This window comes from Suillus clintonianus, assembly GCF_016758775.1.
Source record: "Suillus clintonianus strain FC179 chromosome Unknown DEU56scaffold_114, whole genome shotgun sequence".
Taxonomy (NCBI): Eukaryota; Fungi; Basidiomycota; class Agaricomycetes; order Boletales; family Suillaceae; genus Suillus; species Suillus clintonianus.
The window spans coordinates 98,769-114,162 of NW_024539338.1; the positions used below are offsets into that span (position 1 = coordinate 98,769).

The 15,394-nt window shown below is 49.1% G+C and overlaps 3 protein-coding genes across 3 annotated transcripts; 2 read left to right on the forward strand and 1 right to left on the reverse strand.

The window, feature by feature from the left end:
• Positions 1–93: 93 nt before the first annotated feature.
• Positions 94–1,395, reverse strand: DEU56DRAFT_713045 (uncharacterized protein; the record flags this gene model as incomplete). The annotated part of the gene is made up of 4 exons (XM_041347537.1): positions 94–726; positions 786–1,020; positions 1,077–1,127; positions 1,184–1,395. Coding segments are annotated over 4 exons (1,131 nt in total), but the record flags the coding sequence as incomplete, so codon positions are not given.
• A 2,168-nt stretch (positions 1,396–3,563) lies between these two features.
• DEU56DRAFT_831578 (uncharacterized protein) lies at positions 3,564–5,894 on the forward strand. The gene is made up of 5 exons (XM_041354561.1): positions 3,564–3,900; positions 3,962–4,350; positions 4,405–4,455; positions 4,509–5,736; positions 5,806–5,894. Exons 2-4 carry the CDS (start codon positions 4,046–4,048, stop codon positions 5,416–5,418), a joined length of 1,266 nt encoding a protein of 421 aa, XP_041203364.1. The 5' UTR covers positions 3,564–3,900; positions 3,962–4,045; the 3' UTR covers positions 5,419–5,736; positions 5,806–5,894.
• Positions 5,895–6,384: 490 nt separating this feature from the next.
• DEU56DRAFT_745798 (uncharacterized protein) lies at positions 6,385–6,606 on the forward strand (the record flags this gene model as incomplete). Its single annotated transcript, XM_041349171.1, has 1 exon — positions 6,385–6,606. A coding segment is annotated over one exon (222 nt), but the record flags the coding sequence as incomplete, so codon positions are not given.
• Positions 6,607–15,394: the final 8,788 nt, after the last annotated feature.

Sequence of the window (15,394 nt, forward strand, 5' to 3'; positions counted from 1 at the left end):
AGTAAGAAAAAGCAGGTAGTGTTCAAGTTTCCTCACCTCTAATTCACTCTCACTGTATTCTCGTCCGCTAACCCATTCACTAGGCACATTCAGATACACGTTCCACCGCCTATGATGTTGACCAGCATCCAAACCCCACTGCTGGTTGCCTGCAGGCCCTGCTTCTTCAGAATCCTCGAACATCCTTGCTTCTAGTGCAGTTAAGCACTCGAGGTCTACGTCTGCGACAAAGCTGTCAGCAGGATAACTGATCAGTAGGTCAGCCCATGCCATCTTCAACAGTGCTCTTTCATTCCATTGCTCGTTCTGAGCTTCCAGACATTTTTTGAAATCACCAGCCTTTCGGTGAGCAACAACAAGAGTGAAGGCGTGCACTAAAGGCATGCCGCCGAGCCATTTTTCGACTTGACTCGAAGCACCGGGAATGTTCTCAGAGAACCAACGTGCGATTTTCGCATACTCGTGAGATGAGATGTCGCCACAATATGGGATGCTGTATGCACCTACACCGTCTAGTAGGTTCTTCTTCGAATGCATGATGTAGTCTATCACAGGATATGCCTCTGCGCCACGCTCGTTCAAGTCAGGACTGTCAAGGAGCTTCTGAAGCGAAGCTATATGAGGTCGTAGAATGTTGTCCAATTCTTTTGATGCTGGTGCTGACATAAAGTTTTGAATCAAGTCTTCTTCGCGAGGGGTATCCCAAGAGTGAACCCATTCTCCGAGCTATGTAATAGTTCATGTTGAGCAGACCGTGAGCATATCAACCAGCAAATCTCACTTACACGGATCTCACGCCTCTTAGCATGGTCCTGCCACAGTTCGTCCACGAGATCTCCTTGCTCAACATCACCAGGAGGTGATCCGAGACTTGATGGAAATTTGCAACCGCGCCACCAAACGACTCGCCAGTGTACTCGGTTACGTGCAGTTCCGTGGAGATTGGCAGCAACATAGGACTGAATCAGCCGCACAGGATACCAGTACTTCCCAAGACGAGCAAGAGCTCCTTTGCCGGCGCTACAAGTTAGTCGTCAGCTATATCTCATTCAGGCCTTGCAAGTCAGAAGACAAACATTAGACGTGTAGGAAGCAGAGCCATTTTCTTCTTGCTTGTGGCTTTTCTGCTGCTCCTGAGCAAAGGAAATCAATTGATGTACGTGGTGCAGCTGTAAAAACTTACTTGCGAGTTGGCGGCACCTCTTTTGACTGCTGTGTCGAGCATCCATCACAATGGAATTTTGCTTTCGGATGGAGATTGCTCGCTCGACCACCTCTCTGACAAGCAATGTGTGACCAATTTTCACACAGATCGCATCGAATTGTCTTCTGGCCACCTGCAACATCGTGACCATTGCCTTGAGCTCCACACCTGCAATGAAATGTATAGTCGGATGCTTCACTCTCGCCGTCATCCAGGTCCAATGATTTTTCTATCTTGGGTACAGCAGCCTCCTCGTCACCGGATGCCTGAAGGTCCAATGAATTTTCTAATGGATCGGGTAAACTCTTCGATTGAATTTGCTCCTTGCTCCCAGATGGCTGATCTTCAATTTCCGTTGCTGGTAACAAGATCCGAAGTTGTTTTCGGCCAGAATGTGTGTTCTTGGAATTACTGCCTGTGCTTACCACCTCCTCGTATTCTACATTCTGTGTAGTTGCCGGGTTTTTGAGCCAAATAAGATTGTCTGGATCAACGGCAGATACTCCAGGCCAAGAAAATGAAATGGTAGGAATTGATTTTGATGACTGCATGTCGCGTTCGACGTGAACGTGGTGCAAACGTTCTGCAGCCGCTATTTGATACTCGGCGAAGAAATCCTGTGCGGTGGAGCCCCCACGTAACCTATACACAACACCGTGAACATTGAAGCCTGCCGGTGCAGGGATGTCGTGCAAATTGCCCACAAGATGGCTTTTGAGAGTTGCATTCTTCATCAGTTGTGCAAATCCACCATGCGAAAGGTCATCATAATGATAGACCCTCTTGCCGTCAGGTGAGTAGCGAGCAACAAAGTGTGCGAGGTTTGAGGTGCGATCGCAAAAGGCAAGACCAACGACATCGTAAACGAGCAAATGCTTTTCTTCAGCTTCTTTTGTGAGTGGTCTTATGTGCTTGGGAATGTTCCATTTGTTGCCATGATGGAGGACATCACCGAACTCAACTATGAGCATCACAGGAATCCCAAGAGCCTTGGGGAAGATCGAATAGCTCCTGTGAATGGTGTCTCATGGGTCGAGGGAGGGATGAAGCATTCGAGGCGGAGAGTGCAGCAGCACCAGTTCTATGTGTGATGGGACCCGTTGGTGGAGAGGCTGGAAGAAAGGCTATTAGATTACCTACTATACTTATCAACTTCAGGATTTCATAGAGCGTTAGTCGAACAGCGCACCTGTGCGGTCATAGCAGGGAATGAGGTTCCCAATGCCCTGCGCAGAATAGTCTTGATTGCCTATGCCCGGGGGATAGAAAAACTTGAATATATGTTTGATTAAGTCCTGTGTGTGGTTAAACGCGAGTGAATATTCTGTATCTTGAAGCACTCACAAAAGGCATAGTAATTGAGAAAAGATAAAGGAGCTGAATATCTAATCAGTGCCGCTCGGCCACCGTAACACTCAAAATGGCTTGGTAAATATATATTATTGCCTTGAAACGAGTACAATATAGGAGATCTAAATCTGTAAGCACGGAAGGAGGCGTTGTTAGAAAATATATTAGTATGATACATTGATGAATTTACCTAAGATAGATATATGGTGAAGGGTTGACGCGGCATGACAGGTGTTGACGCGGCATGATAGGTGTGACGCGGCATGTATGAGTTTCGACGCGGCGTGACGCGGATGTGACGCGGCATGGATGAGTGTTGACGAGGCATTGACGCGGCACTGCTATGGTTGACGCGGCACTGACGCGGCATGGGCTATGGTTGACGCGGCATGAAATGGGCGTTGACGCGGCACAGGTAAGAGTGAAGGTTGACATGAGTGAAGATGATTGGGAAAACCTGTCGTTGTATGGGCAGTGCTTGACCCAGCCTGAACGAGGCTTGAGATGACATGGTCGGGGCTTAACATGGTAGTACGTGAGTATAGAGACTGTATTAGACTTGACAAGGTGAGGTCGAGGCTTGACACTTACTAGTAGCGAGACTTGACAATGTGAGGTTGAGGCTTGACACTTAGCGAGACAACACTTGATCTCACTGTGTCTGATGTAAACCAACATTAGGTCAATGAATTAGAGACGATACAAGACGAATTATGGTACTAAGATGGCACTGTGTGACACTAGTAGAGAAGCGCTGTAAATATGGTGAGAAGTGAATAACACAGTCTAGGGCCTGTACGCAGACGGACACTCACATGCTGATCATTAAAGAGGATATTCAAAGTGCTTGGAACTTGTTGGAATTCAGTTCGAGCGACATAAGATGTTGTTTGAACATGAGCGTGCCGCGTCACATATGCCGCGTCACAGGCGCGTCACGACCGCGGCAGGCGCGGCAGGACCGCGTCAATTTCACCTGGCCCGATTCGGTTGTTGGTGTATATATAATCGATTGTCGACGTTCTTTGTCTCTTCCTCAATACTGGTAGCTACTTGAGCGAAAGGCAACCATTTTGGATGCAACAACGTTCATCTAATCTGCTACTAAATCGGTGCAGACAACAGTCAACGACCTCGACTTAGACTCAACTCCCAGCCCTGGCTTAGGCTAGTACTGCGCCCGAGGCTCCCCTTTCTCTCGGCAATTCCGTGTGGGACTCACACGAGGCCAACGCGTTGTAGGAGTAACTTTGGCACTTTTGCACTGGTTTGTTTTCTCCGCCGAACCTCCCCGAAACCCATTTTCTAGCAGTGCTGCTAGGCCAGACCAAGCCAGAAACCTGAAGGTATGTAAGCCGCCGTTTCAAGCTCAAGCGTATTATAACCGGTGGTTGACAAAAGAATTAGCCTTCAAAGCGGATCCACCCATCCTTGAAAAGGAGCTGTTGGTGACAAACACGAGGCTTCATTCACTCCGTAGAGTAGACACTCATGTCCTCATCCCCGTCGTCACACAACGAAGTCCAACTCTCAAAAGAGTTCCTCATCACCCTCCTCACTGAACTTTCCTCACTCGTCTTTCATGAGTTCGGTTGCCAAATCCGCCTATTCATCCATGGTGGCGCAGTGATGATTCTACACCCCAACCTCTCCATATCCAGTTCTCGACGAACTACCAGGGATATCGACTATATACGTCGTGCATTCGGGCATGAGTGGCGGAAGCGAGGGGTTTATGATGCTGAAGAGCGTTTGCAGCGTTGTATTAATGCTGTTGCTGCCAAGTTTCGTATTGGGTATGTGAATTCTTCTACCTTACCTTACAGAATTTCAACGAATGCGCCTCGTAGCACCGACTGGATGAACGCAGACCCCGACGTTGCCCTCCCATTCGCACACAAGTGAGTCACTCCACAATCGGGCTCCACTCACACATCTCATGGTCCTCCTTCAGCACACAAGGGCAGTTATACGACCCTATCTACCACGACTCCAAGCAGGCGAACAACATTGATATGAACACCGTCTACAAGTCGCAAGGTCTCGTGGTCATCAGCGTCACCATGTTTTGGGGTGTTGCCCTCAAGCTCGTACGCTACAAGAAATATGACCCCACTGACATTGTGGCCATGCTGCGCCACGGCACGAAACTCAACGGCGTCCAGTGGACGCCTCGTATCATGGAGACTTGGATCACGACCCTGTGCTGGCCCATGGGCTACAACACCTACAAACCCCAGCAAGCGGAGGAACTTCGAAACCGTATCCAGGATGCAGTGCACCATCTACAAACATCACTTGAAAATTCACCAGAGGAGTCATCGCAGATGGCGCTTATCCCATCGGCCACGCGGTCACCTCCTGTGTCATCAGACATGCGTTCTCCTCCCGCTCTCTCCTCATTGCACACGATGTCGAGCAGCTTAGCTCCACACTCGTTCTCACAACCGCCGTCGGCGTCATCACTGCATTCTCTTTACATGTCGTCCCACAACATGTCGGCTCCCGCGTTCGTGGGGGAGCGCATGCGCCGGCCATCGACGACCTCATTACGACACCAAACATTTTCACCGCCCATGCCATTGACATTCACCTCATCCCAATCATCGCATACTATCTCTCACCCGCCATCGCATTCGCACCCCCCCACGCATTCTCAACCCCCCACGTATTCTCAACCCCCCGCATATTCTCAACCCCCCACGTATTCTCACCCCCCCACACACTCTCACTCCCTAACGTATTCTCATCCACCCTTGCATTCGCACTCGCACTCGCACTCGCAAAGCCCTTTCCGCATGCCAGAGCCCTGGGTAACGCCGGTGTCACTGCTCTTTCAGCCCATGCCATCCACCGCCTTCTGAATGGACCAACATAAATACCTAGACCGCGACGGAACCTGAAGCCAGGTCTGGTACATCCAGTACCACACAAGTCATATATCCGTACTCTATTAGTTCTATACGCCATCCCTTAAGTTCTAAATGTTTCCTTGTCCAAAATTTTGTTCTTCGATATTGCTATCTATACTTTCATATGTTTGCACTGGTTGGTATGTACGATATTGTATTTCACTCTGTAGCTGATGTAGCTTACAAACTGGTCGTTGACGACGTACGCTTAGCTAGACTAGCACTTGTAACGATGAGGATCACGGGGAACACGTTAACACGTTTCTTCATGTATGTAGGAGTACTTAGTTCAAAACCTTGTAAACGATTGAATACGAAACGGTTTTTTTTTTCATGTAGCTCCGCATTAGCCAATGTCCTGGGTCCGATATTGCACCAGGCAGTTACACTAGTATGAGCGATAGATAATGTTTGTCAGGGAATGGAACACGTTTAGCATACGACCTTGCAAGCAAGGTAAAGTAATAATACATCGAGAAGATATCCAAGTCTTAAGAAGCGCACCCCACTGTTCCAAGTCCAAACTTCACTAATATACCATTGGCACATCATTGTTGAAAGTTGTTGATCGATAAGGACTTTACTATTGTTATCGTCGAGTAAGCTTACATAATCATTTTACCGTACATCAGAAGTTTTCGATGCCTTCATACACCTCAGTCTTTCGACTCTCGAGACTGAGGTATGATACCATTCATTTACATTCATTTACTACGATACTGACTACTCTAGTACTTACATACTCTCGTTATAGGTCAGCTAGTAGTCTCCCTAGTCTTTCGACTCTCGAGACTGAGTACTTACATACTCTCGTTATAGCACTCTCTCTTTTGATCCGTCCTTTCGCCCTTCGTCCGACTAGTCGCTCAAAAGGTTATGAGCCCTGCTCAACGCAGATAACCAAATACACTCAGCGAAATGTCAAACCCTCAATCCTTATCCCAAGGAGCTTCCTCTCATATGCCATCAGCCTCAACGGCCCCTTCAACAGCTAGGTCGATGCATGCCTCTAGCCGGTTGTATGATGTCGCATCACTCGAGAATGACGGCTCCAACTTCCAGACGTGGAAGTACCGCATTATGACCGTCCTCGACATCCGCGGACTGTGGGAAATTGCAAATGGCACAGAGAAGAAGCCTGATGCTTCGAACCCTGCCGATTTAGCAGATTGGCAAGCCAAGGACAAGGAAGCACGAGCCCAGATAACACTTACCTTGAAGGACGAGCCTTTAAGTGGTGTATTGCATGCTACGTCAGCAGCAGAAATCTGGATTAAGCTCAGCGAGCGCTACGAGGGAAAAGGAAAGCAAACAATTGCTTACCTTATTGGTGAACTGTTTCGCGGGACCCTTTCAGATGAATCCACAATGGAGACGCAGCTGAATGCATTGCGACAGAAGGCCTACGTGCTAAAGTCACTTGGTCAGCCTCTAGATGACTCGCTAGTTGCAATAGCAATGGTTATATCCTTACCTCCTTCCTACTCGATCCTTCGAACCATTCTCATGTCCACGAGTGACAAGCTCTCTGTCGATACCGTGATCTCGCAAGTCCTGGTAGAGGAGAAGTCACGACAGACCTCAAATGGTCAGTCCGCACTCGTCACGAAGGGCCCTAGTCAGCAGAAGACTAAGCCGGACAAGAAGAAAAAGACATGCAATTATTGCTCTATACCTGGACACATCGAGAAGGATTGCCGAAAGAAGAAGAAGGCGAAGGCTGATGAAGCTGCGAAGAGCACTGCCAGTGGAGGAGAGAAGGACAAGCCAAAGGACAAGCCAGATTTGTCAGCGAAGGTCGTGCATGTTGCACCTGATCATGGACAGCCAATCCAGCTCTTCGTTGCTCGTAACCCTGGGAAGGGAGTAACTACATCCAACTGGATTGTAGACTCAGGTGCTTCTGCAAATATGACATGTCAGCGAGATATTTTCATGTCATTTCGCACCTTAATTCCTCCCGAACGAGTCATCATCGGAGACGGCCGATCCATCGACGCCACTGGTATTGGGCGTGTTTCACTAGATGTCCATGTCGGAAATGGAGAGTACAAGTGCACCATCATTCAAGACGTGTACTATGTACCAGACCTAGATGCAAATCTATTGTCAGTACCACGCCTAACTCAACGAGGTCTAGGAGTTACCTTTGATGGAAATACTTGCAAGGTTCTCGCAAATGGCGAAGTTGCAGCACTTGCTCGCAAACAGAACTCGCTATACATCCTTGAAATTGCTCCTCGCAATGCTACTCGAGCCTACATCATGCAAGGTCCATCAGTGACTCTCGATCCAGACACTCCAATATCGGCATTTACCTCCTGAAAGCTCTCTTCAAGCGCGACACTGGAAACATGGCACCGACGACTCGGGCACATCAATTTCGACTCGGTTTCTAAACTAGTGAAGAAAGATATGGTCAATGGGATGGACATTGTGGGACCTAGCACTCACAGCAAAGACCTCTGCGAAGCCTGCCTCGAAGGCAAGCAGCATAGAAACCCGATCCCAACCAAATCCAATGTCGAAAAGCCCGAAAGTCTTGCACCGCACGTACTCAGACGTCTGTGGTCCCATGGAAACAATAGCTCGCACTGGGTACCGGTACTTCGTCACATTCATAGATGCCTATTCGCACCATCTTGTGGTCAAACTCGTGAAAACAAAGGACGAAGTATTTGAACTTACCAAGTCCTACTTCGAGAGAGCCAAAACTGTCACTGGCGAACGCCCGAATTATTTTCGTAGTGATGGTGGGGGGGAATACGGCTCGAAAGAGTTCTCTTCCTATCTCGAATCAAAAGGAATCCACCATGAGAAAACAAACGCATACACACCACAAGAGAACGGTGTTGCTGAGCGTATGAATAGAACCTTGGTAGAGATGGCACGAACCATGCTTTGCGATGCCAAACTGCCAAACAAGTACTGGGGAGACGCGATCTTGTTCGCAACTCATATCTTGAACCGGGTACCGACACGAGCAATCATTGGAGACTTGACCCCACACGAAGCATTCACTGGAAACAAGCCATCAATCGCACATCTTCAAGCATTTGGGTGCAAAGCCCATGTGCACATACCTGATGAGAAACGCCAGAAACTCGGTGCAAAATCACTCGAGTGCGTCAATCTAGGGTACGCCGAGCACAAGAAGGCCTATGTATGCCTGCACCGTGCTACTGGTCGCATTTTCGAGTCGCGAGACATTGTTTTCGATGAGGGAGATCCAGAAGGACCAAACCGTGTCAAGATTGACACTATACCTCCAGAGGAAGACCCAGAAGGATCAGGCTGCACCAAGACGGTTGCACCCTCTGCTTCGAAACAAGCCATCGACGATCCCAAAACTCCCCAGTGTCATATACATAGCGATGACGTCCTGGATTTCGATCCTCCAGAAGCACAGACTGCCGAAGATCCCTCCGACTCAGAAACTGAAGGCCAAGATACAGATCAGCCAAGTCGAGCAAATACAAACGACTTACCTGCTGAAGAGCATCCAGAACACCCTCAAAGGCCAGTTTCCACAGTTCATCGAGTGCGAAATCAAGTCCCTGGACCACCTGGACCACTTGGACCATATCCACACCCAATTCCGCCACCAGAAGTGCGACGAAGTGCACGAGTGCGCAAGGCACCTATCCGAGATGATGATGCCCGCTATTTTGTCAATGCCTATGAGAAGGCAACTCTCCCACAACGAGAGAAGACTGTTGAGGTGTCAGTGACTGCAGATCCAGTGGGCGAGCATGAGAGAGGTGGTGGTACTCACGAGAACGTGTATAAGGCTGCAACAGCCTGCGATGACGAACCAAGGACCTTCAATGAAGCCGTAAACCGTCCGGACGCGGACCTATGGTATGAGGCAATGCATGACGAGCTGAGGATCTTCGAGAAGATCGGCCTATATGAGGAGGTCGAGCGGCCCCGTAATCGCAAGATCGTAGACTCGAAGTGGGTCTACAAGGTTAAACGTGGGCCCAATGGCGAAATCGAGCGATACAAGGCTCGCCTTGTTGCAAAAGGCTTCACCCAGGTTCACGGCATCGACTACACGGACACATTCGCACCTGTCACCAAGTTCTCCACCATCAGAGTCCTCCTTGCACTCACAGCGAAATACGACCTGGAAATCCATCAGATGGACTGTTAAATCAGCATTTCTCAATGGTGAACTCGAAGAAGAAATTTACCTTGAATTGCCTCCAGGTTTCCGCAGCTCATCAGACATGGTCTGGAAACTCAAGCGCGCGCTGTATGGACTAAAACAAGCACACAAGGCTTGGTACAAGCGTCTGCGTGCTGTTTTCGAGTCGCTCGGTTTCACGCGCAGCGAAGCAGACCATTCGGTCTTCTACAAGTTCGAAGATGGTGTCCTAATTGTCGTTGCAGTCTATGTTGATGACAAACTAATGCTATCAAAGAACTGCAAGGCCATTGATCAGCTCAAGGAACGGTTAGCATCAGAATACGAACTCACCGATCTCGGGGAGGCAAGATGGATCCTTGGGATGGAAATCATCCGCGATCGCGACAAGCGAACCATTGAATTGTCGCAATGCCGATACGTCGAGTCCATACTTGATCGTTTCGAGATGGGGTCCAGTCGTCCCGTGACAACGCCAATGGATCCTAACACGAAGCTCATCAAGGTCAGCAAACCTGAAGTCGATGTAAAGACTTACCAAAGCGCTCTGGGTGCGCTAATGTACGCGATGCTCGCCACACGCCCAGATCTCGCGTTTTCAGTGGGCGCATTGAGCAAGCATGCTGCAAACCCCGGAGGAGTGCACTGGACAGCGCTAAAGCGTGTCTACAGATATCTACGCAGAACCGTCAATGCTCGATTAATATATCAAGGGGATACAGACACTCACCCACTTGCATATGTGGACGCGGACTGGGCATCAGACACAAACGACCGTCGTTCGATTACCGGATATGTTTTCCTAATATCTGGTGGAGCGGTTAGTTGGTCGTCGAAGAAACAAACCTCCGTCGCGTTATCGAGTACCGAAGCGGAATATATGGCTGCCGCTGCCGCTACAAAAGAAGCAATCTGGTTAAAAACATTCCTTAGCGAACTCAACTTCTCGGAAACTCACCCTATTACCCTCCATATTGACAACCAATCTGCGATACTGCTTGCCAAAAATTCCATGTTCCACGAACGAACGAAGCACATCGCGATCCGTTATCATTTCATCCGGGAGAAGTTGGAGGAAGGGGAGATTTCTGTCGAGTACGTTCCCACAAACGAACAGGTCGCTGACGTCTTGACCAAGCCGCTTGCACGCGAGAAACACGGCCGTTTCGTTGAAGGGATGGGAGTAAGCATTGTCCTCGCCGAGTGGGCGTGTTGAAAGTTGTTGATCGATAAGGACTTTACTATTGTTATCGTCGAGTAAGCTTACATAATCATTTTACCGTACATCTGGAAGCCCGCCGTGGTGGCGGCGGGAAACACTAAGCAGATCAAACAAGGATTAATAGGACAAGACCGTGGATTTCAGAGCGTGATACAAATGAGCAGATGATAGTAGGTAAGAGACCTGAGTCTGATCTCGATGGCGTGAAACGTAGTGATATAAATGGGGGAACGTTCACGTGATTGTTGATGTTGTAAGCACTCGGCTTACACCCTCCCATCCTCCGAAGAACCAAGTGTCTCGTTGAATTCTTGAAGAGCGTCTGAACCCTCAACCTCACTTCCTGCTAGCCAAACGTCTGCTTGTGGTCCGTAACCGCGCCATCGAACGAGGTATTGAAAGCCGCGGCCGCGTGGACGACGATCTAGAATGTGTTCAATCTCCCATTCTTCGGCACCTGAAGGTGTGATGATTGGTCTTGGTGTTTGTAGCTCGCGGGACGGATAGAGTGTTTGGTCATTGGGTACGTGCTTCTTCAATTCCGAGGCATGGAAAGTTGAGTGTATGTTAGTATGCGCTGGTAGGTCAAGAGTGTAATTGGAGGACTCAGGGTGCGCTATTATGATCTTGTATGGCCCGTCGAAACGGGGCATAAATTTAGCGACCCGTCTGTTATTTCCGGTTGTGTATTCTCGTCGCCGGTGCGCCGTTGAGAGGTATACGAGGTCGCCAACTGTGAATACTGGTTCTTTGTCTCGGTGAGCGTTTGCTGAGTTCGCTTGACTGATCTTCGCCGCGACAAGAGCGTCGTGTGCGTCTGCTATATCTGATTTCAGCGATATGATGGCTTCGAGTGCATTGTTGATGTCTGCTGGGAAGTCTTCGCGGATGTCGTGCACTCCTTTTGGTGTCAGTGGAGGCAGCAAACGAGGTGCGCGTCCTAAATGTAAGTGAAAGTGTGAGTACCCAGTGGATTTATTGACAGTAGACATGAGGTTAAATCTGACGCGCGGTAGCGCATTTACCCAGCCGTTTTGGTGACGGTCTACGAAGAATCTTAATGCTTCGTTGATACTTTTGTTGGTACGTTCGCTTGATCCGTCTGTTTGCGGGTGATAGGCTGTTGACATTTTGAGCTTTATTCCCGTTAGGCGATGCAAGGCTTTCCAAAACTTGCTGGTGAACCATTTGTCGCGGTCGGAGACGATGCTGAGAGGCAGGCCGTTCTCACAATACCACCCATTGAAGAACAAGTTCGCGATCTCCGGAGCAGTCATGTTCATCCGGCACGGGATGAGTCGAATATCTGCACCGAGCCTATCTGTGATCGTCATGATGGCATCGTATCCGTGCTCGACGGGAAGGGGTCCAATAAAGTCAATCGCGACCGAATCCCCGCGATCGTCTGGCACCGGTAACGGGTGGAGTGGACCTGGAGATTTAGTAGTTTTGCTTTTGTTTCTCGCACAATCTGGGCACGCAGGAATGTAACTTTCTTCCAAGTCCCTCCTCATGTTTGGCCAATAGAACGATTCTCGAAGAGCGGCGTACGATTTGTCAACTCCGCAGTGACCCAGATCATCATGTGCCAACCGGAAGACGGTTTCGCGTAGGTGAGTGATGCGTGGTATTACGAGCCTGTTATTGATGTAGAGTAGTCCATCGCGTTCTTGCAGTCCTGGAAGGGAGCCTGTCAGTTGAGTGAGTCTTTTGCACCAGTGATCACTTTGGTAGCCGTCTTTGATGTCATTGAGTAGTTTGTTGTCAGAGGTGATGGAAAGGACTATTGCGACGGGATTTATGTTGTTTCCGATGTTCGACGGCATGTTCATGGTATCGCGAGTGTACGATGGGATGTCGTCTGTGTCTGCTGGCAATCGGGAGAGTGCGTCGGCTACCGTGTTTTGTTCGCCGGGGATGTATTGAATAGTGAAATCATATTGAGCAAGAAATTCTTGCCACCTTGCCTGTCGACGGGACAGCTCTTTTTGAGTCATGAAAATTTCCAAGGTACGATGATCCGTGTAAACGGTGAACGGCGTCCCGAGTAATTCCACGCGCCATTTCTTCAGTGCTCGGACAATTGCTAGGAGCTCTTTTTCGTGTACAGGGTAGTTTAGTTGTGCATCCCGAAGTTGCATGGAGTCGAAAGCTACGGGTCGTGCGGTCGTTTGAGTTGGTCCAAAGCTTAACATTCCACCAGTTCGCCAGTCGCTGGCATCACACGTCACGTAGATGTGGTTGTTACCCAGATCATCGTGGTCGATGGTTGTCAGGCAGTCTCGGCTGACGACGAGTCTTTTTATGCCGTCGAAGGCTTCTTGGTGACGTTTGGTCCATCCCGGCCATTGAAGGTCCACACTTTTCATTGTGAGTGGTGTGAGGATGTGGGTATGGTCCGCAAGATTAGGTAGAAATTGTTCGAGGTATCTGACGAGGCCGAGGTAAGAGCGTACATCATTCGCTGACTTCGGAACAGGCCAGTCGAGGATTCGTTTCACCTTCGATGCGTCTGCTTCGATTCCGGAGGCCGAGATATGATGACCGAGAAAGTCAATTTCTGTGCAGAATAAAGATGTCTTTTTTGGAGAGCAGAATAGACCAGCCTTTCGTAGTGCATCGAGGACGAGTCTCACGTTTTTGACATGTTCCGCGACTGTTTGTGACCATATAATGATGTCGTCCAAGTAAGCGTGACAAATTTTTCCGATGAGGGGACGTAGTGCGATGTACATTCGTCGTTGGTGTGTCGCGGGAGCATTCCTTCCTCCTTGTGGCATAACTGTCCACTCGTGGAGACCTTTCGGTGTGTCGATAGCAGTATATTTAATGTCGTCGGGGTGTACACGTGTTTGAAAGAATGAATTCGTCATGTCTATTTTCCCGAAGATTTTTCCCTTGGCACAGTCTCGTAAGATTTCGTCGATGCGTGGGAGTGGATGGTTATCGGGGATTGTGTTGGCATTGAGCGCTCTGTAGTCATTCACCCAACGAGGTAACGCTGTGGGGTCCTTTTTTGGGATTAAAAAAGCAGGGGAGACGAACGGGCTTGACGAAGGTCGGAGACGGCCTGCTGCGACGTGTTCATCGAGGAGTTGTGTCCAGGCTTCTCTATATTTTCGAGGTGTGTTGTAACGTCTGCATTGGATTATTTTGTTCGGGTCCTTTAGTCGAATTCGGTGAACGACTTCCGTCGGTAGATGGTCGATATGAGGAATATCAGACGGGAATCTGTCCGCATATTGTCGACGGATTTCGGCATCGAGACGCTCGAGTTGCTCTTTGTTCTTTTCGATGAAAGCTAACAAGTCGATTCTCTCACGTAACACACTAGCAACATGTGGAGAAGTCGAAGTCGTGTGTTTTTCAAGGTCATTGTGACGTGAGGTGAGAACTGATCGAAGTTCACGAATTACATCTTTACGTAGTCGTAACGTGTCTCGGAGTGAAGGAATCGGAGTATGTACATGTTGGATGCGTTTCGGTGGGTTTAGAAGGTCATAGTCGGAATCTTTGTTGGTGCAAGTGCGAAGCTCGTGATCTATAATGAGGCAATTATGTGATAAGAATGGTCCTCCGAGGAGGAGGGGTACAACAAGGTCTGGTGCGATGATTGCACGTATCGTACGTGATTGCCAGTCATGGTCAAGAGAAGAAGGAGACAAGAGGACATATTCGGAAAAAGACAGAGTGGAACTCGAAGAATTAAGAAATGCAGAATTTGCCTGTATCGCGGCATGTAGTTTGCGTCTTCGCAAGCCGAGTTTGTTCACGACATCGTCGTTAATAAGAACTAGATGTGACCCATGGTCAATTAACGCGTCTATGCGCTCAAATGAATTGGAAGAAGGCCCCGTCAAGAGACAAGGCCATGTAAGGTGGGCAGTTTCAAAAGGGGCTACGCACGTGTCATCTTCGGAGTCTGATACATCCTCGAACACGTTGGAGGGCATAACGGCAGCTATGGGAGCGATTGCGGCAACGGTTTTGCTCGGTTTGTCTCCCTTTTGCTTTGCCGCGGTAGCGTCAGTCTCCGTCAGCGTTTTGTATGATGAGGCATCAGGTGCGCCATTGGGACACTCCTTGGATCTGTGCGATACGTAGAATCTGCGACATTTAAAACAGCCACTGTGTTCTGCGAGGAGGGTGCGTTCAGCCACTGTGAGAGCTCCGAGACGGGGTGTAGATGTATTTAGAGGCACGCGGGAGGAGGATGATGATGTTTTCGTAGAAGTTTGGTTATAGGATGTCGTGCGTTTGGATTTGTAGAAGTCTTCAGCGAACTTCTTGTGCATGGCGATGTCTTCAAGACGTTTGTCGTCGAGGTGGCGAACCTCTTCAATCCACGCCTTGAGTGTAAGTGTCGAGGGTAGTTTCGCTCGGAGTACGGGCGTCGTGAGATCGTCGCACAAGTTTGCTTCTAGCTGGTTTCGCAGCTGCGTGTCGTCAAGGTGGGCAGGGTTACCGTACAAGAGGGCATTTTGATTTTGAAGTTCTAATGCCCATTCGTAGAATGGACGGGAGCATTGTTGTGAGCCCAATACCTTTTTCCGGAG